The sequence below is a fragment of the Neovison vison genome, chromosome 2 (assembly GCF_020171115.1).
Source record: "Neovison vison isolate M4711 chromosome 2, ASM_NN_V1, whole genome shotgun sequence".
In the NCBI taxonomy this organism is placed as follows: Eukaryota; Metazoa; Chordata; class Mammalia; order Carnivora; family Mustelidae; genus Neogale; species Neogale vison.
This window is the reverse complement of record NC_058092.1, coordinates 50,668,792-50,692,642: the sequence shown is the minus strand read 5'-3', so window position 1 is coordinate 50,692,642 and position 23,851 is coordinate 50,668,792. Positions and strand designations below refer to the sequence as shown.

The 23,851-nt window shown below is 36.8% G+C and overlaps 1 protein-coding gene across 1 annotated transcript in view; it reads left to right on the top strand.

Moving 5' to 3' along the window:
• The window catches only part of TM2D1 (TM2 domain containing 1), a 45,864-nt gene extending 23,116 nt beyond the window's left edge, over window positions 1-22,748 (top strand). Inside the window, exons 5-7 of the mRNA XM_044238350.1 lie at window positions 5,888-5,961; window positions 20,128-20,257; window positions 22,436-22,748. Of these exons, the coding sequence (XP_044094285.1) occupies window positions 5,888-5,961; window positions 20,128-20,238 (185 nt within the window). The 3' untranslated portion in view covers window positions 20,239-20,257; window positions 22,436-22,748. The remainder of the gene's footprint in view (window positions 1-5,887; window positions 5,962-20,127; window positions 20,258-22,435) is intronic.
• Window positions 22,749-23,851: the final 1,103 nt, after the last annotated feature.

The following is a 23,851-nucleotide window of genomic DNA, read 5'->3' as shown; positions in this document are numbered from 1 at the left end:
GCAGAGGGAGAAGCAGACTCCCTGCTAAGCAGGGAGACCATTGTGGAGCTGGATCCCAGGACCCTGGGATTATGACCCCAGCTGAAGGTAGATGCTTGACTGGTGGAGCCACCCAGACATCCCTGTTTTTCTTATAATCTTATTTAATCTAAATGGTTATGAAAAGCAGTGGTAGCTTGTTAAAATACTTCCTTAAGAGGCACCTGGGTAGCGTCTGCCTTTGGCTCAGGTCATGGTCCTAGGGTCCTGGGATCGAGCCCCGCATCGGGCTCCCTCCTCAGTGGGAAGCCTGCTTCTCCCTTTCCCACTCCTCCTGCATGTGTTCCCTCTCTCGCTGTGTCTCTGTCAAATAAGTAAATAAAATCTTTAAAAAAAGATACCTCCTTAAAACTATTTATGATCATTGGAATTTTGTAAGAACAGAATAAATAATAGCAATCATGCAATACGAAACTTGCTTTTACTAAGTAGTTTAGTGTTGAATGTGATAGTTCATTATATAAATTTTACTTCAGGATTAAATAAGGGAAATGGCGTTGGGGGTGAGAATGAATAAAACTTGATAAGATCTAAAAATTCCTTTAAGAAAGTTTTTTTAAAAAATTTTTTAAAACATTTTAAAATTTTTAATTAGGGGCTTGAATTCATGGCCCTGAGATGAAGACCTGAGCTGGAATCAAGAGTCAGATGCTTAACCGACTAAACCACCTAGGCTCCTCCAGAATTTTCTTTTCAGTTATTTCAAATTCCTTTTTAGCCCATGACTGTAACTTTATATATAACTTTATTTCCTTTAATTGATTTATTCCTCAGGATGCAAGTGCTACATGAACTAGAAACTTTTTTACAATGAAACCTTATTTTTCTAATAGTATTCTCTCTTTGTATTCTTAACTGTGTTAACATCTCTGATTTTTTTTTAATATGCAATAGCTAGCATATTTTGCTTTGTCCATCTGTAGCATTAAAGGATTATGGACTCCCAAAGCTAATAGCTCTTTTGGATCAGGAGAGAGATACTCTTTTCATGGTGGTATTCCTTTTAAAATGTAAATACTTTCTTATTATGAGAATAACAAAGTGTTTTTAAGCCCAAATCTTAAAAATCTTTGGTTATATTCTTCTTCTTCTTCTTCTTTTTTTTTTTTAGCTTGGATTTACCAGTTTAGACTGGTATATAATATCCACAGATCATGGGACAAATAAAGGGATTTATAGGTTAAACTGTTCTAAGATTTGAAAACTCTCTTTTATAGGTACAGACACAAAAAGAATAGTGATAGCCAATTACCAAATCATTATAGAACACCTGTGGTTTGGCAAATAGCAACTTCAATATGCGATAATCTACCTTCTCTAATACAGTCATGCAGACAGCAGTATTTGCAAGATTCAACCTGTAATAAAAGAAAAAATACCAGAGTTTTTTAAATACCCCAAATTAATCTCTGTTCTTTTTGTTTTATATCCAAGTAAATCCTTTGATTGAATTCATGTTTTTAAAATGTAAAGTTTAGGTTACTAAAGTATAAAGTACACTCAAAACATGAACTTTATTAATGTCATCTGGCAGCATAATCTGTTTGAAGGAATATATCTATAATAGTAATGGTTCAGGATAAAAATGGATCCTTCTTTATTAGAAACACTTTTATTTGGAATTTTAAAACAGTTTTTAAAATCAAAAACCGATACTCCTTTTCACAGTAAGGAGTTAGTAAATCATATCTGTACAAAGAGACACTTTTTGATTTGAAAAAAAAAGTCAGTCTACTTTTGGTAGTTCACAAATAACCTCACTTTAAAAAAAAACTGGTATTATGCTCAAAAAAATGAAATCTATAAAAATAATGGTTTGTATTGGTTTTAATAAATGCTGTTTAGAATGTATGCTACTTTGTGTTGTTCAAGTTGATCATTTTTTGCAGATAAGATAATTTACTCTTGATATAGTTTGTTTCTTCAGTAGTCAGATTGACTAGTTATGGGAATGACACAGCACTGACTTCTAGTTGCTCACAGATGAGAAGGGGAAGGCAAATAAATAAAAATGCATAGCAAGTCATACCATGATACATGTGCAGTGCTGAAAGTTAAGGGCAGGTCTGGGGAGCATCTAGGAATATTTTAAAATTCATCCTGGAGATATTAGAGAAGGCTTTTTAAAAGTTTTAAATGACTCTTAGGGGTTAGCTAGATGATTGGGAGCAGGGGGGTGGAGGTGGGCAGAGGAGGAGTCAAGGCAGAGAGTAGTGTAGCCCATGTAAATGAAGAGAGGGCCGAGGAAAATAGGAGAACACAGTGCATTAGAAGGGATTTTGGAGTAGTTTGGGAATAACCCAGCCAGAAGGAATTTGTAAGGTATGAGACTAGGTTAGATGATTCTACTATAAAGAATGTGAATTTATGGGCACCCCAGTGGCTCAGTGGGTTAAGCCTCTGCCTTCTGCTCAGGTCATGATCCCAGGATCCTGGGATCAAGCTCCATATCAGGCTCTCTGCTCAGCAGGGGGCCTGCTTCCCCTCCTCTCTCTGCCTGCCTCTATGCCTACTTGTGATCTCTCTCTCTCTCTCTGTTTCAAATAGATAAACAAAATCTTAAAAAATAAATGTGAATTTATGCTGCCTACATTTCTCAGTGAATAGTAATTGTAGGAATAGTAGAAACAGTGGTAGGAGATGTAAAGACTGGGCTAACATTTTAAGTATTTGCCATGTGCCATGTACTATTCTGAGTTTTTACTTTTTCTCTATCTCCTTTAACCCTTAGTGTCCTTCCTATTTTATTTTCATAAAATATTTTTATATTTGGAAAGCTAAAAGAAGTTTAAATAGCAGCATTTTATTGAGGTACAAATGATATCACTAAAATGCATATTTTAAATGTACAGTTTGATAAGTTAGACATATGTATACACTTACAAAACAGTCCCCAGAATCAAGATGATGACCATATCTATCACCCCCCAAAGCTTCCTCCTGCCCTTTGTAATCCCTACCTTTTGGCCCTCCTATCCTGCTCTTTCCCAAGCAAATACTCATCTGCTATCTGTCACTGTAGTTCAGTTTGCAGATTGCTAAAATATCATCTTGGATCTGTTCTATAGTTTCTTTAAATGTGTGACTTCAAGAGTAGGTGACACTCACCAAAGTTCCAAACACACGTGTCATGCCCTTATCTAATGTTTTATCTGAACAGGAATCTGTCCTGTTCATTTTTCTGAAGCACCCTTAAGAAGGGGTTCAGCCGGGGCACCGGGGTGGCTCAGTGGGTTAAGCCTCTGCCTTTGGCTCAGGTCATGGTCTCAGGGTCCTGGAATGGAGTCCCTCCTGGGCTCTCTGCTCAGCAGGGAGCCTGCTTCCCCCTCTGTCTCTCTGCCTGCCTCTCTGCCTACTTGTGATCTCTCTCTCTGTCAAGTAATAAATAAAATCTTAAAAAAAAAAAAGAAGGGGTTCAGCAGCAGAATATACAGATTTTCATGACTCATTATCGTTTTTTTTTTGAGTGTTATCACATTACTTTGCCAACAAATATACTTCTATGTCATTGTTTTAAACAGCTGCATAGTATTCTCTCTTATTAGGTATACCTTGATTTTTCTGAGATAATTCCTCTCTGTTAAACATTTAAATTGTTGCTAGTTTCTTGATAGTCATACAAGAAATATTTATCAAACTCTTAACATCTGTCAGATACTATTCATGGAATTGACTTGAACAAGATAAGGACCCTGCTTGGGGAATTTACATGGCAGAGGAAAACAGAGAATGAATGAACAAAGCAGCAAATGAGGCTGTTACATATTTTTAACCAGCACCAAAAAGGCAATAAAGAGGGGTGATGTGATAGGGCAAAGGGCTTTGGGGGAAGTGGCGTGCTGCTTTAGATATGCAGGTTAGACTTCTCTGAAGAAGTAGCCCGAGAAATGAGAAGATCTACAGAATATTATTGGAAAGATTCATGACAAGAGCAAAGGCTCTGACATGGTTATGTTTTCTTAATAGGGTAGCAAGTAATTAAAAAAACTTTTTTTGAAAAACTTTTTTTTTTTTTTTTTTTTTAATAGAGAGGGGGCATTGAGGAAGGAGCAGAGGGAGAGAAAGAATCTTGAGCAGGCTTAGTGCCCAGCACTTAGCTGGATTGGGCTGAGATCATGACCTGAGCTTAACTGACTGAGCCACCCATGTGCTGCAGAACCATTCTTAAAATTAATATTGTTATAAGAAAATTGAAAAAGGCAATCTTTGTGACATTTCCAAATTTACATTAAATTGCTGTGTGAAGAGGGATACATTTCAGAAATTGAATGAATGAGTGAAGGATAGAATATACCAGTTGAGTTCATCAAATTCCCTGGGCTACTATAATAAAATGCAACTATTAAAAAAATAATTAAAGGAGTTGTTATATAAGACAATGGCTAAAAAGTTAGAGGTCTTTAGGAAACAAAAGCTGAGACAACTTATCAATTCATTTTACAAATATCAAGCATCTACTTTGTGGCACGTGGTGTTGTAGGTACTAAGGACACAGGAGTAAATGAACCAGATGAAAGATCCTCCCCTAGTGGGACTTCCGTGAGACAGATAGAACAAATATAAAATATTAGGTAACATAACAAGTGTTTTGAAGAAAAGATAAAGCAGAATTTTATATAATCTCTATATTATAGTTTTAAAGGAATTTCGATCATGTGTTATCTTTGTACTTACAACATTATTCTGCGATATGTCTAATAATAAAAAATCTAATGTAATTATATGTTTCAGTCTTATTTGTACACTTCCAAATTGCGTGCAGGAGGTGATCTCATCCACTCTTGTGATTTTAGCTGGCATCTGTTTATAGTTGATACTTAGAACTACCCTTTCACGAAGAGTCTTGTTTCCTACCATTTTTATATGTCTGGAAAGCAATTAAGTTTAAATATAGAAGAGAGATTACTCATCCCACCCCCACCCCCAACCTGTCTCTTTATTCCATCATCATGGTTTTGTGTTATATCATTGTGTATGTCCTAGATTCTATGTTCTGTAATGATCTGTTCAGTACCCTAGTTCCAAGGTTATGATGGAAGGCAGAGGTGTATACAGTGCATAGATTTGTTGATTTTGATTATAGAATTAATGAACATGAGATGCTTTTTTCCTAAAAAATATAGGATAAATTTAAGATAATTAAGTATAGGATAAAGATAATTGGGTTGCTAATAAAATTTTGCAGTTTAACTATAAGATCTAAGTTTTATCTTGGTTATTTTTTCTGACTTGACCGTCTTTATTTGTTTGAACTTTCTAATGTAAATGTGTATTAAAATTTCAATCCCATAATATGTTAAGCCTAAATAAATAAATAAGGACTAAGATACATGCTATCGTTCTGGAGTAATGCAATTTAAAGATTTATTTCTTTAGGACTTGTAAGAAATTTTGTAAGATTATGTTGAGTTTTTATTTCAGTTCATAATACTTACTTGTTAAGTGAATTAATTTTTTGTGGCTTTCTCTATAGAGGGTTTTTTTTTTTTAAGATTTTATTTATTTGACAGATATCACAAGTAGGCAGAGAGGCAGGCAGAGAGAGGAGGAAGCAGGCTCTCTGCCCAGCAGAGAGCCTGATGCGGAACTTGATTCCAGGACCCTGAGATCATGACCTGAGCCGAAGGCAGAGGCTTTAACCCACTGAACTACCCAGGCACCCCTATAGAGGGTTTTTTTAAACCTTTCCTAATTTTCAGGTGAAGATTTGAGTTTTTAAAGTGTTAATTTTATATTCTTGATATATAAAGAGTTTGTGGTATAATATACCTAATGGTTTACTAGGAAATAGAAAAGTTAATATTTATAAGACTTCCAAATTTTAAGTGACTTTATCTTTTTTTTCCAGGTTTGTTAAAGTTTTGCACAGTAGGATTTTGTGGAATTGGGAGCCTAATTGATTTCATTCTTATTTCAATGCAGGTAAGTTAGTTTCAGTCTAGAAGATGAAATACTTTTCCATTCAAATATGAGTTCTCTGATCTTTTCCTGGTATATTTTAAATATATTAGAAAGCACATTTTATCTTTTAATCACATAAAAGACCCTGTGGGCGGAGTATCCCCCATGGGAACTGAAACTACTCCTCAAGCAATAAGGACTGCCCGAGCCAGCAAGATCCCATGTGACTGACCCTCAAGACAGTGATCAACCTGACCTTTGCTGCCCCTGCTGCAAGTATCCACCAAACTTTGGCCCACATTTTCCTGATAAAAACCTAAGAACGGTTTTCAACACTTTGAAGACAGTGTTTGAGACACTAGTCCACTGTCTACCCAGTGTTTTGGCCTCACTGAAAAAAAATTCTTTTTTTGATTTAAAAAAAAAAAATGAAAGTAAAAAAAATTTAAAAATAAGTATTTTAGAAAGCAGTTAGGAAAGCTTTTCCAGTTTTTCTTTAGATTCTGCATCTAGGGGATCATAGCTGTGTTTCCAAGTAACATTTCCCAACCTGTGTTCTACTAGTTAGTAGTTCTAAAAGACTACTGTCTTTTCAATTAAAAAAAAAGAATTCTGTGCTCAAATACAATTTGTAAATGTGAATTCAACTGAGATTTCTTTACTGGATAACTTCTGAGAATCTTTGTAATTTGTATTATGAATCTTTAATAGGGATTAAGATTATTTCTCAATATATTATTTCTTTTCCTGATAGTCACAGCCACATTTGTCAATTACTATAATAGGATATTGATGGGGATCTGATATTTACATATGAATATGTGGAGGCACAAACAATATTTTCTTTTTTTTTTTAATGGACAGGCACTCTGTATCAGTGTTTCTTGGTTGTAAATTATAGAAACTGAAATCCAGCTAGCTTAAGACAGAAAGAAAAAAGGACTGTCTGGGCATTCTGTAGAAAATCTAGGAGTGGGGCTAGCCTTGGGTACGACCAAATCCATATAACCAAATAATGTATTCAGGAACTCTCCTGATACCTCTCTCTGCTTCTCTGTGGTAACCTCATCTCCTGCTGCAGTGGTACGGAGGCAGGCGTAGCGTGTTGAAGTGCTGTCCTTTAGCGTTTAAAAGTGCCAACCAGATGTTTGACACACTGAACCGATGGTGGTTAACTTATGAAGATTCTTAAAGTAGAGAGGGGAATGAATTTACCACAACAAATGTCACAAAGCAGCATTTCAGTAAGCATTTATGGAGCACCTCATGTCTCCAGCAATAGTGTCAGTATGTATATAGATCATCATCAGTTTTGGTCTTCTTTCTCATACAATATTTCCACTCCTCAATTCTGTCTGCTTGATGTTAATCCTTATGTTTTAAAAGAAAGTCAAAATCCAGGAGATTCGGGTAGCATACTGTGAGGAGGGTACCATACTGTGAGGAGGAGGCAGCATATGGACCAATAAGATACCAGAATTAAACAAGGAAAATATTTGGTTTTAAAGTTGGAATTTTCCTGTCTTTATTCATAAACATATGCCTAACCAAATATCCTGCCTTCTCTGACTGGAGGACAGGCAAGCAGGCATGAAGAGGCTAAGGTACTTGTGCACATATGCTTGGAAATGGATTTCTCACTATAAATGAGGATCCAAGGAATTTCATGTATTATTGGGATTCTTTAAGATATCCAAAATTTAATGTCTTTGAAACCCATTTACCTAATATTTTCACAGTAGGTTCTTTCTTTAATGATGTCATCACTTTATATAAAGGTTTACTTCTATCAAATTATAGTGCTTATTTGATTCAGTGACTGCTTTCTGGTACACGAATGCCTGAACTTTCCAGAACAAATCATTCTTAAAGATCTCGAACTGAACCTATTGCATTAAGAAATACTGAGGCAGAATTAGAGTATTTGAATTTCTGCAGTTAATTTCCCTAATTAAGACATTTCAAAAGGTATGGCCACGTTAGGTTTAGACTGCTTTTAGATTAGGGAAAAAAATAAATTTTTCAAATGTAGTCAAATAAGAGGTGTAATCTTACTTTACATATCATTTAATCTACTTAACTTGTGATGTTGACTACTTTAGTTTTTAAGAATTATTTTTTCAGCAAATAAAATGTTTTTAATATAAGTATCATAAACTGTGTCAATGTTTTTGTCCCAAGTACATTTTTTCCAACTTATCATAAACCTTTTACATTTGTCTATCTTTTTATTTATTCTTCTTTCTCATTCTCTCCATCCTGTTTTTTCTTTTTCTTTTTGCTATTAAATATTGTTCCCCAGTGAATAGCAATGTTTTTCTTTTGGGCTCTGATCCCAGAAACATATCGTGCATGAACTCAAAACCTATAAAAACATACTTTGCTTCACAGTATTTATAATAAAAATCCAGGAGAATCCTCTTTAAAAATTAGGTCTAGTTATTTCATCTTTGAACCAAAGTAATATAAAACATAATGCACGTATTACTAAAGTAACCTTTATACGTCACTATATTTACTGAAAATACTTTAATGAGTATCTATTTGTTAATAAACTTTTGAAGTTTTTTCTTTTTTTTATGTTCTTAAAAAGTATAGAAATGGCAATGTGAATTAATAGTATAAAATAATACATAGAATTAGTTCAGCCCTTTTGTGCATTCAGCAAAAATCTAAATCAGTGATATATATGTAGCATACAGTCTTTCAGTTATAGGTAACTGTTGTGTATAATCACTGTATTTGTAGTTATTCATAAGGCAGTTCTGAAGATTTTAAAACAAACATTCATTCTTTGTGCTTATATATGTGTGTGTGTGTTATGATGGATTGATTAGACATTTAATTTCTTTATCAGAAAAATAGGAGAATATTTTTATTTCATTTAAACTTCTCACTCACAATCTGGACTTTTTTTTTTTTTTTCCCAAAGATTTTATTTATTTGACAGAGAGAGAGGGAACACAAGCAGGGGGAGTGGGAAGGGGAGAAGCAGGCTTCCTGCCGAGCAGGGAGCCCGATGTGGGACTCGATGTCGGCTTCGATCCCGGCACCCTGAAAGCATGACCGGAGCCAAAGGCAGATGCTTAATGACTGAGCCATCCAGGTGCACTGGATTTTTTTAACTATACCAAAATCACTGATACGGTATCTGCCAAACAAAAAGAAAGCTTCCTCCGTTGTGTGGGGATAAGATGGCCACAAATCAAAAAGATGAAGATGGGTGGAGGGAAAATGGAAATATGAATTGGAATGTAGAAAGTTGTTGGAAGTATGTCAGGGTACTTTGCGACAATTTAAAAATATTCTATGCATCATGGAAGAAATTGCTTTCATTTTTATTCCTATTAACGTTACAGAGTTAACTCTCCTTAAGGAGAGTTAAGCTCTCCTTAAGGGACTAATAACAGTATAAGTAGAAATTCATAGAAGCAGCATAATTCCAAGACATTAATGAATTTTATAAATTTGTAAAATTTATAAAATATCTCTAGTTTGATATTATAGATAATTTTTTTAGCGCTGAATTATATAGTGCTTCTGTGTTTTTTTTTTTAACTTTTAGACACCAGGTCTGACTTTTCACACATAAATTTCAGTAGAAAAAAAATTTACTGTAGCACTGGTAGCATGCTAAACATAGTGTATACCATCGATAATTTGGGCTGATTTGAACTGAATGCAATGTATCTTGTGAAAAGTGTAGCCTTGTACCAATAACAGGGAAGATGAGAAGCTAAAAAAAAAGGTAGTTTTTTAAAAGTGCTTGCTTTTTCTTTAGGACCTTGACGTTCTACATTTCCTAGTGTCACTTGAGAAGTAATGAATAAAATAAAAGATATGATAAACTGTAAATAGTAGGTTTTAGTAAATAGTAAATAGTAGGTTTTAGGGGCATCTGGGTAGCTCAGTGGGTTAAGCCTCAGCCTTTAGCTCAGGTCATGATCTCAGGGTCCTGGGATCTAGCCCCGAGTCGGGCTCTCTGCTCAGCAGGGAGCCTGCTTCCCCCTCTCTCTCTACTTGTCTCTCTGCCTACTTGTGTTCTCTCTGTCAAAAAAAAAAAAAAAGTAGGTTTTATGCCATCAGTGAAAATGGGTTTAGGGAGACCTATCAGGTATAATAAGTTGAGGTTCTACCCTAGAGGAACGTACAGTCTATCCCCAAAGTGTTGTGATAATAAGATTCCATTTATTATCAGAAATAAAATGTTTCCTTGGGAACCGCTGGCTTAAAATAAAAATAAAAATGAGTTATCTTAATTTTTATCTTGTTTAAATTCTTTGAATTTTACTAAAAATTTTAGAAGCCTAGGCTTTTCAGTCTAGAGCATGAGCAAGGCTCAAGTTGTAGGTTCACTTCTGTGTAAGCTAGTTTGTTTTATCCAAAATATAGTCTATTCTCTTGCTCTGTGACATACATATACTATTGATCAAAGGAAGGACTAAATCTGTAATCACCCTCAATCAGTTACCAGTACTCGAAGAATTGATCTAAGTCCTTGGTAGTTCACAAGATGTACGATAGCAGTATATAAAAACCAGTAGACATTTTAGATATCAAATCTTTCAAATAGCCCTCTGTATTACTTATTTAATCCTGGTGTGATTAGTTGGGGAAATAAACTGGATAACTAAAGAGACAGATAATTTGTGTAGCCTTTGCTCTGTTATGTGATCTTAATTAGGTAGATTTCACTTAGTTCACTTTTATTTTCCTTTTTTAAGATTTTATTTATTTGAGAGGGAGACAGTGAAAGAGAGCATGAGAGAGGAGAAGCAGACTCCCCGTGGAGCTGGGAGTCCGAAGCAGGACTCGATCCTGGTACTCCGGGATCATGACCTGAGCCGAAGGCAGTTGCTTAACCAACTCAGCTACCCAGGGGCCCCTCGCTTAGTTCACTTTTCTTGTGGGCAGATATTTATTCAGTGAATTAAAGGAATGTTCAAAAAACAGAGAGTATCTTAAACTGGTTTTGAGACTAATCCCAAAGCTGGGTTTTCTTCAGGAGATACCATGTATGAATCTTATTCATTTCTTTAAAAAAATTTTTTTTTATAATTAACATGTAATGTTAATTATATGTTTAATTAACATATAATGTATTATTAGCCCCAGGGGTACAGGTCTGTGAATTGCCAGGTTTACACACTTCATAGCACATACCTACCCCAATGTCCATAACCCCACCACCTTCCCCTTACCCTCCTCCCCTCAGCAGCCCTCAGTTTGTTTTGTGAGATGAAGAGTCTCTTATGGTTTGTTTCCCTCCTAATCCCACCTTGTTTCATTTATTCTTTTCCTACCCCCCAAACCTCCCACGTTGTCTCTCAACTTCCATCATATCAGGGAGATTATATGATAATTGTCTTTCTCTGATTGACTTACTTTGCTAAGCATAATACCCTCTAGTTCCATCCACATCCTCGCAAGTGGCAGATTTCATTTCTTTTGATGGCTGCAAATCTTATTCATTTATTAAGGAATGATGTTTATATTGGTTATTTAGGATAATACTAACCAGGTTTTGGATCAAATGAAGTCAGGGGTCTGCATATATAACTTCTGGCACTTTGTAGGAATTTTGGTGTTTAATTTAAATGTGATTAATGAGGGTTTTAATGGCCTCAGATTAAAATTAACCACACAGAGAAGTCAACTATGAACACAAAAATGTAGTTTGACTTTTAAAAGTATATATATTTTTGGGAGAACTAGGATGGACACAGATTGCATCATTGTCCTCTAATTGCAGACAGTTGAGTCACTTTACTTTTTTCACCAGGCTAACAGGTCTTGAGGAGATGATTTAATCTTGCCAGTGTTAATATTTGGATTCTTCATATGGAGAAATTCATAAGTAGATTAGATTGCATAAAAGGGTGCATTGATAGAGGTATATAATGTATTCTTAGTTTTTCTTTTCCTCCTTAATTCATTCATAACATTTTAAATTTGTAAGATAATATGAGTTACCTAAGCCAGTATGACTTCAGTGACAATGCAAAGACATTAATGAGGGAGCATAGATAGCTATTGTTAAAGGTTAGGTATTAAAGTACTTACTAGGGGCGCCTGGGTGGCTCAGTGGGTTAAAGCCTCTGCCTTCTGCTCAGCTCATGATTCCATGGTCCTTGGATCCAGCCCCACACTGGGCTCTCTGCTCAGCAGGGAGCCTGTTTCCTCCTCTCTGCCTGCATCTCTGCCTACTTGTGATCTCTGTCAAATAAATAAATTTTTTTTAAAAATCTTAAAAAAAAAATTAAAAAAAAAAGTACTTACTAGTAACCACATTTTTTTCTTTAATTAATTTATTAAATGTTACTGAAATATGTTCAAGCAAAAATACATTTTCCACCAACAAAATCAAAGGTTTATAAAATTGCAAAAAAACCTACAATATTAATAAAGTTTACATAAAGTAAGCTCTCTTCTGGTGTGGTAAAAAAAAAAAAATATATATATATATATATAAAATATAAAATTTGTTATTTTATCCTTTTTTATCCTTTTTTAAATATACAGTTCAGTAGCATTAATGACATTCAAAATGTTGCACAACTGTCTCCACGATCTATTTCCAAAATTTTTTCATCACTGCAAACAGAAACTCTGTACCCACTAAGCAGTAACTCCCCATTTCCCATACCTCCCAGTCCCTGGTATCCTCTGATCTATTTTCTGTCTCTGGATTTGCCTATTCTAGTTATTTCATATAAATAGAATTATATATTTGTCCTTTTATGTCAGGCTTATTTCATTTTAAATAATGTGTTCAAGGTTTATTGATACTGTGGCATGTATTAGAACTTCGTTCCCTTTTATGGCTGAAGAATATTCCGTTATATGTATATACCACATTTTGTTTATCTTTCCATCTGTTGATGGACACTTGGATTGTTTCCATGTTCGGGCTATTGTGAATCATTCTGCTATGAATATTTGTGTATACATATCTATTTAAAACCCCTGTTCAGTTCTTTTGGGTATATACTTAGGAGAACAGAAACTTTTTTTTTTTAGTATTTTATTTATTTTACAAGTAGGCAGAGAGAGAGAGAGAGAGAGAGGAGGAAGCAGGCTCCCTGCTGAGCAGAGAGCCCGAAGCTGGACTCGATCCCAGGACCCTGAGATCATGAACAGAGCCGAAGGTAGAGGCTTTAACGCACTGAGCCACCCAGGCACCCCAACTTCTTTTTTAAAAAAATATTTTATATATTTATTTGAGCAAGAGAGTGACAGAGGGAGAGGAGAAGCAGGCTCCCCACTGAGCAGGGAGACCCATGTGGGGCTGGATCCTAGGAACCCGGGATCATCACCTGAGGTGAAAGCAGATGCTTAACTGACTGAGCCATCCAGGCCTGCAAGATAAACTTTCATATACAGCTAATTGAAGAGAGCTTAGATTGGTTAAGTCTTTTTAAACAAGATCCATAAAATGTAAGTCATAAAGAAAAAAAATTAGTGAATTTGAATACCTTAAAATTAAAAAATTCTATTTTAAAAAGATAATATAAGCATAGACCAACTTATCACTGAACAGACTGAATAAAAGTTTACTAGCAACAAGAATTGATATGTGGAATATACAAATAATTTCCTCTAATCAACCAGAAAAGATAGATCCTAACAGTTAAATGAGTATAGTAAACTAATAGGTGATTCATAGAATCACCCAAATAACTAGTATGTAAATAAATACTTCTGGGCATTTACTCTGAAAAAAATTATACTGCTGTCTACAAGGGGTTATGTGCAAAGATTTTGTCCATTACAGCCTGTTTGTGTAACAGGAAGTTGGAATCAACCTTAGATTTATACACTTAAAGGAGAATGGATGCATCCTCTAACACTCAGCTGCAATTAGAAGCACTTACCTAGATGAACATATACTCCATGGAAATGTCTTAAAATTATAGCATGCTGTGAGAATAATTTAAAACTGAACAAAGTCTACAACAATAATATTTGGATAAATTAAAAATATATATTCAGGAGCTCCTAGGTGGCTCAGTGAATTAAGCCTCTGCCTTCAGCTCAGATCATGATCTCGGGGTCCTGGGATCGAGTTCCGCATCAGGCTCTCTGCTCAGCAGGGAGTCTACTTCCTCCTATCTCTCTGTCTCTCTGCCTACTTGTGATCTCTCTCTCTGTCAAAAAAAAAAAAAAAAGGTCTATCTATCTATCTACACATATAGATAGCTATTCAAAGAACATGTTTTTTAAAAAATATATCTGTATCCAGCTCATACACCAAATTGAGTGTATGGTCATTATTTGTGTGGGTAGGTGGTGAGTAGGGATTGTAGAGAATTAGAATGGGACATCAGAGGTAATAAAAAAAGGGAATTTGGTGACCATTTTTTAACATTCTTTAATGTGTATTCCTAAGTTTGCTGGTTTATTCTTTTTGCTATAGACTTTGCAGCCATAGAGGAACTTACCTCTTAAAGTAAACAATTCAAGATTTTTTTACATTTAAGCTGCAAATAAAATTTCATGGTAAAGAGAATCAGAAACAAATTAAAGAAGAATTTAAATTCCACCCAGTGCCTCCAGACCACCACCATTTCCACAGGAGAGAAAGTGTGGTAGTACAAAAGATACCCATGTTAAATCCCAGGAACCCGGGTATATTACCTTATTTGAAAAATGGGGTCTTTGCAGATGTGATTAAGTTAGGGATCCTGATAAGAAGAGACCAACCTGGATTATCCAGGTGGGCCCTAAATCTAATAATAAATGTCCTTATAGGAGATAGAAGAGGAAAAGATTGACACAGCAAAGAAGCATTGTGAAGACAAAGACAGAGATTGGAGTGATAGGACCATAAGCTACAGAATGCCAAAGACTATTATTGCTGTCAAAGGCTAGAAGAGTTTTAGAACAGAGTCTCCCCTGAGAGTCTCTGTAGGATATGGGGCTGTTGCAGATAACCTTGATTTTAGACTTCTGGCCTTAGGTCTGTAAGAGAGTAAATTTCTATTGTTTTAATCCACTACGTTTTTTGATAACTTGCTGTAGTAGCTAATAGGAAACTAATATAGAGGGATATGATGTTGCTTTCTTGTGGTTTTTAAGACTTCTCACACAAAAGACCTTGATGCCGATTGTATAAAACAGCTTCCTACAGTGTAGTGGCCTTTCTGTTTCCCCTTTGGAAGATGAAGACCTGTAGCAACCTCTTGGTCCATGGATTGGATCCACAGATTTTGGAAATCTGCCCCAGCTTATCAGATGGAAATACTTCATGCTGTAGAATTTGGCTTTAGGCTATTTCTTCCGCAGAGAAACCAACTTGTAATTTTAGGTTCCATACTCTTGTTGTCAATGAACAAATGGACATAGGCATATTTAACTGAGTAAAAAATTTCTCAGCATGGGATATTTTTAAAGACTTAGATTTTCACAATTAATAATTTAATAATATACACATAATAAAGGAATTTATAATGGGCACATGTACATAAGTCTATATGAGATGCTTAAAAACAAATTTTTAAAAAAATTTTGGTCAGGGAATATGGATTTAAATAATTGAACATTTTACAACAGATAGTTTTCTTAAACATTAAGTAGGATGAACAGTATCTTCTTCTTCTTCTTCTTCTTCTTCTTCTTCTTCTTTTTATTTGACAGACAGAGATCACAAGTAGGCAGAGAGGCAGGCAGAGAGAAAGAGGAGGAAGCAGGCTCCCCACAGAGCAGAGAGCCTGATAACGGGGCTCGATCCCAGGACCCTGGGATCATGACCTGAGCCGAAGGCAGAGGCTTTAACCCACTGAGCCACCCAGGCGCCCCAACAATTTCTTCTTTGATGGAATAGTTCATAGAAAATGCCCAGTAGATGTGTTTACATTTAAATGTCATAGTCATACAAGATACAGAACTTTAAAAGTACCGTATAGATCAGCTTATTCTATTCCTCTTTATATGGGATACAAAAACCTGAGATCCAGAGAGCCTCCCTCCTCTAGCTAGTTATTGACAGCTTTCTCTTCCAGTTCTCCTTTCCTCTAGAGCTTTCCCACAGTGACTGAATTTGGTTGTCTTGGAGGCAGCTGATCAAATTGTTTTAGCAGAGAATAGCAACAAGAGCTGTGCTTTGGTGATCTGGCAGTAGTGTGTAGGGACACTGAAAACTAATGCGTTATCAGGTATTTTTGGCCATAGGTAACAGAAACCTCAATTTAAATATGCTTTTTTTTTTTTAAGATTTTTGTATATTTATTTGACAGAGAGAAAGACAGTGAGAGAGGGAACACAAGCAGGGAGAGTGGGAGAGGAAGAAGCAGGCTTCCCACTGAGCAGGGAACCCGATGTGGGGCTTGATCCCAGGACCCTGGGATCATGACCCGAGCCAAAGACAGCACTTAACGACTGAGTCACCCAGGTGCCCCTAAATTTGCTTTAATAATATGGTAGTTTACTATAATATACCAAGAATCTAGAGATAAGGTAATTTTAAGATTTGTTAATTTAGAGCTAAAAGACATAATGGAGCATCCCTCCCAATCTCTTCCCTTGCTTCCCTCCTATTTCTCCCTATCTCTTTCCTTCTTTCTCTTTGCCATTTTCAGGTCCCTTGGTTTGGATCACTTCATTATATAGTGACTTCCAGAGGCAGAAAGAATCCATTGCCTGGCCCTCCCCACCGCCCAACATACACACACCTTCTTAAGGGCAAATATGCTAACAGTGAACTTGCATCATTGGTCGTTGGCCAGAATTAGATTCCGTGCCCAGGCAGAACCAGTCTCTGGAAGGAGGAGTGGAATTCCCTTGCTAGAACTGGTTGTTGAGGAGCCACAGTCACAGAGTTTGAGGGGAGGGAAGTGGTATGAAAATGGCTAAGTTAGATACAGAGTTGGATCATGTATTCCCAGGTAATAAAACTGTATCCTTTGGGGCTATCTTCTCTACAGAACAGAGGGCACAAAACAAAAACACAAAAACAACACCTTGTTATTTTTCTACATGTTAACGACTAACTTTACAAGATTGTAAAACATGTGGGTCCTAATTGGTTTTTAGTTAGTTTTACATTTCCCAAGAGAGGCAAGTGAGCCTCAGGTAGATTTATTAGAAATGCATGACATGAAAAGGTCACATAATCATATATTTTTCTTATTTCCAACCTTGAATATTGTTTTTCAACAAGAGTAAGAGTGGTTGTTAGGGGAGATGGCAAAGGAAGAAAAAAAGAATGGGACAAAAGGCCTGGTTCCAAACTATGCACATATTCCTAATTAGGCAGTGTTTTTTTTTTTTTTGCCATATGATTTGATTTGTTTCTACAGGCTGGGCTTTACTTTTTCTTTTTTTTTTTTTCTTTTTTGTTTTTTGAAGATTTATTTATTTCAGAGAAAGAATGAGAGAGAGAGAGAGCATGAGCTGGGGAAGGAACAGAGAGAGAGAGAGAGAAGCTGACTCTCTGCTGAGCTGGGAGCCTAATGCAGGAGGCGTCCTGGGATCATGACCTGAGCCAAAGGCAGACACTTAACCCACTGAGCCACCCAGGCACCCCATGGGCTTTACTTTTTCTTTGTTCCCCTTGTACAGTCTCAAAACATAGTGTGACTCGTAGTCACTCATTGTTCTCCTTTTCGGCTTAATGCCAAGAGTAGTTTCCTTTGGGACCTTGACCACTGAAAAGCCTTTATTAAATTTCTTTTTTTTTTTTTCCTTCACTTAAAAAAAAAAAAAGATTTATTTGAGAGTGAAAGAGCAGGGAGTGGGGAGCAGAAGGAGAGGGAGGGAGAGAATTTCAAGCCGACTCCAGCTGAGCATGGAGCCTGATGTGGGGATTGATCCCACAACCCTGAGACCAGGACTAGAGCCACAATCAAGAGTCGGACATTTAACCCACTGACCTCCCAGGTGCCCCAAGGTTTTTTTAAATTCTTAAATAACATTCATAAACCAATTTAACCATAAACCAAATTAGTTTCATCTTTGGCAAATAAGTCAAGGTGCATAACAGTACCCAGCATGGTATTTAGCACAAAAGTGCTTTGTGTTATTTGACTATTAATATTTATAATTTACTAGTATAAGCTCTTTGCGGGCAGAGATTGTATCTCATTCACTGTTACATGTGTAATGCCTAGCACAGTGCCTGGAGTGTTGTAGTCAGTATTTGTCAAATAGTTTTAAATACCAAGCTTATTTTTATTTAATTTATTTATTTTTAAAAATTTTATTTATTCTTTTGACAGAGAGAGACAGCAAGATGGGGAACACAAGCAGGGGGAGAAGGAGAGGGAGTAGCAGGATTCCTGCTGAGCAGGGAACCTGCTGTGGGGCTTGATCCAAGGACTCTGAGATCATGACCTGAGCTGAAGGCAGATGCTTAAGGACTGAGCCACCCAGGCACCCCCCAAACTTATTTTTTAAGCAAAGCATGCGCTATAACAGTGTTCTTCAAACTCTGGTTATATAGCCCCTGAAAGAATTTTTTAAAAAATCCCTACCCTCCACACGTTTTTAAGTTGACATTTAAGTTTTCCATCATAAGTTTAAATAGTTGCAAAGGATATAATTTCTGGTTTGCAAATATTGACATATTTAAATAAAACTGTTACATCAATTTAAAAATGTATCCAGCAGGATATAAATACCATAGAAATTTAAATATCATTCATTTAAAAAAGACATGAATGAAGCCTTCACTAACCATTGTGATTTTTACATAGTTTCTTTTTCTTCTTAAATTTGTATTTCTAGTTCCATTCTCCCACAGAATTTTATCCTAATGTAATATATTTTTATGCCTGAAAAATCTACAGATTAGTTTCATTTTCATGATTTTCATGATTCACTAACATTAAAAGATTATAAAATTTTCTGTACTAACTGGATTGTCATTATAATTGTTGATACACAATTGATCAAAACAGCATAAACATATTACATATTATAAAAATTATTTAGCAAATTATTTTTAAGCAAAAAAATATTAAATGTAACTGGGAATGCATCTTTGAACAAGACAAGGCAGAGCGAGCATATTTTTGGAGTCTTGATTAAAGGAGATTTCCTGAGGTGCCTGGGTGGCTCAGTCCTTTAAACTGTTGCCTTCAGCTCAGGTCATGATCCTAGGGTCCTGGGATCAAGTCCCATGTTGGGCTCCCTACTCAGCAGGGAGCCTGCTTCTTCTCCCTCTCCCTCTGCCACGCCTCTTGCTTATGCTTTCTCTCACTCTCAAATAAATAAATTAAGTCTTAAAAAATGACTTAACGGAGATTTCCTGATAATCTCTTGATATGGCACATCAGAGGCAATGTGCCATCATAATACCTGGTTTGATGGCAGGTGTGGTTTACTGTCCTCAAGTTTCTCCTAGAGAAAGGATCACAGGGAGAGGGAAGCAGGAAGGGGAACTAGCATGATGCTTCCACCATAGCTTGGTATCAAGGGGATCGCTTTTACAAAGAGTATTGATGGGAATTAAGGATCTCAAAGCTGATTTCCTTAAAACCGTCTGGGCTCACATACACCTTAGTAAATCTTTGTGTGCCACTTAGGCTACAGTTTGAAGATTGCTATCTTAATTTGTGGAGATCATGTTAACTGGATTTTCAGAAGTGTGATTAAGGGGACACGATGGCTGTAATGAGCCTGTGTTGTTTTTTTCTATCTCTTCCATTCCATGTGATTCTGGAAGGATGGTCAGTCACACTGCCTCACCTCCCACAGGGACTGGCATAGCCAATCACATTAATCCTGTTCCCTTGGCTATAGTAATTTGTCCAGCAGTAGGCATAAAACCCAAAATCAGTCCTTCCCCGGAATTGGTATACAAACACTGAGGAAAAAGATTATACTTTCTTTCTACGATGAGCTGCTGAGCTTTGCAGATGTGACACTGGAGCTGTTGGCAAGCAAGTGGGAGTGCCTATCTGCAGAATGAAGGCAGAATAGCTAAAAGGCCCAGAGGCCAGACCAAGGGCCTAGGGGGCATGGAATTTCAGTCCTTGAGGCTTTGGTTTCTGTGGCTCTTTTGATCCAGTGATCCTTCCCAATATCCTTCTCAGCTGCATGAGCCCCTAAGTTGCTTTTTTTACTTGAGTTCATTTAACTTGTATTTTGTGCCGTTGAAGTAATTTAGTAGCAACCTAGCAGAGTAAACATATAGTATTGTGAAAATGTCTTTTGTAAAATGGTAACTTTGAAAATTTTCTCTTCTAGATCGTTGGACCTTCAGATGGAAGTAGCTACATTATAGATTATTATGGAACCAGACTTATAAGACTGAGTATTACTAATGAGACATTTAGAAAAACACAGCTGTACCCCTAAATATTTTAAAAAAGAAACAGTAAGTCATATGCATGAATAATCTTTATTATGGTGTATTATCTGTATAAAATTATGAAAATGGGGGAGCCACAGGAAATTTAAGGAAGTTATCTAATGTTATAAACCTCTCATTTTGCTTATCTAGAAACACAGGTCTCCATTTGCCTGAAACATCTCTAGTCTTCTGTGAAGCATTTTTAGGTACCCTCATTGCTCCTGCAGGTCCTGATTCAGTCTTTATTTGCAGAGATTGTGGTTAGAAGACAGAGTTCATAACAAAAAGATAGCATCAAATGCAAAAAGATATTTCATAGTATTACATGATGGTTATGAGGAAGGTATGTGTTGTAGAGAGAGTTCAGTACAACATGTCTTTGCTGCTCTCCTGTTTTTCTGGGGTCAGTATGATCCTTAAACCTCTTCCTTCTCTTTTTCCCTAAACCTGAAGGTTGATTGAGTCTTAACATTGATCTAATCTTTTTTTTTTTTTTCTTTTCTTGGTCAGAGAGAGGGGCAGGCAGAGCAGGCAGAGGGAGAAACAGGCTCCCCCACTGAGTAGGGAGCCCAATTCGGAACTCGATCCCAGGACTCTGGGATCATGACCTGAGCCAAACGCAAACACTTAACCGACTGAGCAACGCAGGTGTCCCAGCCCTGAACTGCTCTTAAGTATTTACTCTAACCTAAAGTTTGGCCCTTCCTATGAGAATTATTAAGTGGTCACAGCTTTAAATAGGTAATACACTTGGGTAAGTCAGAGATATCATCAGTCTTCCTGGTTCAACTCTCTGGTTCTCTAGGACTCTGCTACTATAAGGTTTTTTATTTCCAGGGCTGTGCATTGTCTATTCTAATAATCTTTCAATAATGCTAGATTTTTCTCAGGATTTTGATAGACTTATCAGGAAAATGATTCCCTAGCACAATCTCCTCTGCAGTCGAGAATTCCTGTATGACATATAGGGTACAGGGTACTTGTTAGGTGATATTTCACTTTGAACCATCTAGCAGCTCTCAGAGAAGACAGAGAGAAAGACAGTTAGGCTTTTTTTTTTTTTTTTAAAGATTTATTTAGAGAGAGAGAGAGGAGACCAGTGCAAGCGGGGTGAGTAGCAGAGGGACAGAATCCTCAAGTAGACTCCCCACCAAGCATGCAGCCTGCCAAGGGGCTAAATCCCACGACTCATGAGATAATGATCTGAGCTGAGACCAAGAGCCGGACCCCTAACCGACTGAGCCATTCAGGCACCCCAAGACAGGCTAGATGTTTTGGCCATAGTCCTAGTCCTAAGGGTTTTCAGGTGATTCTGTCTCAGAAAGTGCTTCGAGAGACCAGGAAAGGAACAGATACTTATTTTCTATGTTGTAGTGTATCAATAGGGTATGAAGTATAGTTTTGCCACAAAGGTAGATTGTTTTTCTTTTCTCACAGTAAAAATTTGGTATCTACTTTATAGTTATTTTTGTGAGAGTTGAACAGTGACAGACCCTGTCAGAATCTGAGGAATTTATTCAACTGATTGTCCAAAAAGTTTTTCAGATCTTTTCTTATAAACTCTCAGAGTCTTTGGATTTAAATGAAGCTTGGAGATCCATCTGCCTCTTCTTACCAGGGAATAAATTGAGACCTGCGTAAGTTGAGATTAAGATATAACTACTCAGTACAAAGCTGAGTTTTCCGTGCCTTCCTGGTGGTTTCCGGGATTTTTGGTGCCTCCCCCTTATGGATGTGCACTACCCACCCCACCTCATTCCCCCCACCAACTCTGTCATAGCATCTTCATTTTGGAAGTTGTTAGTCCAACTTTATGAGAAAGTGTGTACAGTTTCACATAGTCCTATTTTCATACTGTAAATTGTTGTGTCTCTTTCAAAAGTATACAGATTGTTTTTAAACCATAAGTGGAAAAATTAAGCAAATGCAATTTGGAAAGCAGTTTCTTTCTCTGTAGTCTATTATATAAACTTTTAATTGGGATTCCAGACTCAGATTTGATATTTAAAACTTGAGGGGCTCATTGAGAAGGCACATCTCTGCCCTGTCATTCACATGATCTCCTATAGTATATATAGAAGTGCTCAAAGAGAAAGAAAAAAATGTCCTATGAGTAAATGAAGCGTTAAAATGTTCATCTACAATAACCTCATTTGACTCTTAAAATATTGTGTTTTAACGTATTTCTTTTTTCTGTTTTAGGGATTTCGGCTTCTTTGATTTCAGTAGAGCACCCTCAGTATGTGGATTTCCAGATTTTCCTTTTTCTTCTTCGAATACCACTTTATGGATTCTATATAACTTTTTATTGTTGATATTTTTTTTTTTGGTTGTTTTACTTAGAAGCATTTTATTTAATTGGACTTTCTTTGAGAGCTGTGTGATAATTGAGTGTTAGGCTACTGTCTCTATGAGATAGATAGCTTATTACCCCAGTACTCTTTAATGCCTTTTCCAAAGGCAGGTTGCCCCTTGTCATTTTTGCTCTGAAAAATAAAAGTATGACTTATTCACATTTTTTTAGTGCTTTATTATCAAGAAAACCCTAAATGTTGAATGTAGCTGTCTTCTGCATTTTGACCCTTCAAAGCAGTTCACCCACAGTGTGAACAAACACCATTTACTATGTTGCTCGGGGCCGCCGTGGGGTGTGAGAACCCACCAGTTTTTCTGCAGCTTTTAGATCCAAATCTGCCTTGGTATCTGTGGTGCGAAACATCACTGGGGAGTCTGAAACCCTGAGGCAACATGGATACTCTGGCACCGATGCAGGCCTCCAAAGTGTGAACTGGCTCCTTTTTGCTCTGGGAGTGATGCACTAGCTCTTGGAAGGGCAACTGCTGACTCTTCTAGCTCAGCACTGTTGTATTGGAAGCTGGATGGACAAGGTGGGGACACCAAACATAGGATGAATGTCTTCCATCTGTGAGCGCTGCCAGGCAGATGCTGGCACAAGTGCCTTACATGATGCCCCAGTGTCTGAAGGAAGCAGTCCCGGTAACTTGGGGAGGGCTGTAAGAAGACGGAAATACCAGAAACATTGTGTCCTCATAGTACTGTCATGTTTTCTTCAGTAACAGGCATAACGATTTCACAATTACTTGGGTCCTGGCTCCTCAGGAGTAAAAACCATCATTTTTTATCACTCATTTTACTCAGACATATACGGTTATAGTACAGTTAATTTCCTAACATGTTAGTCATTCAGTAGCAGCTTCCGCAGTTGGTGGGAGATTATGCGGTATTGATACATGAAATGAATTTGGATTGACTCCTGATGTACACCAGGAATGGTCTCTTTGATTCATTCGTTGCTTAAAATGCTGAGTGTCTACTATGTGGGAGGCACTGTTCTAGATGCTGGGGCACAGCAGTGATCGAAACACAAATATACAGGCCTGCCCGTCAGGAGCTAATGGTCCCTGGGGGCTGACTTTTCACGTTGATAGTATTTCTGGCTGCAGTTAAGCTAGCTAGTCGATGCCCATTTTTTGAGTATTTCCTAGTTCCTTTTGGTTGCATACAGTGCTTTGGATTTTAACCTCTGGATCCCCAAAGCCCAGATTTCAAAGTCGGTACATTTCTACAGCCATGGAAGTTCAATTATATAAGAAATAC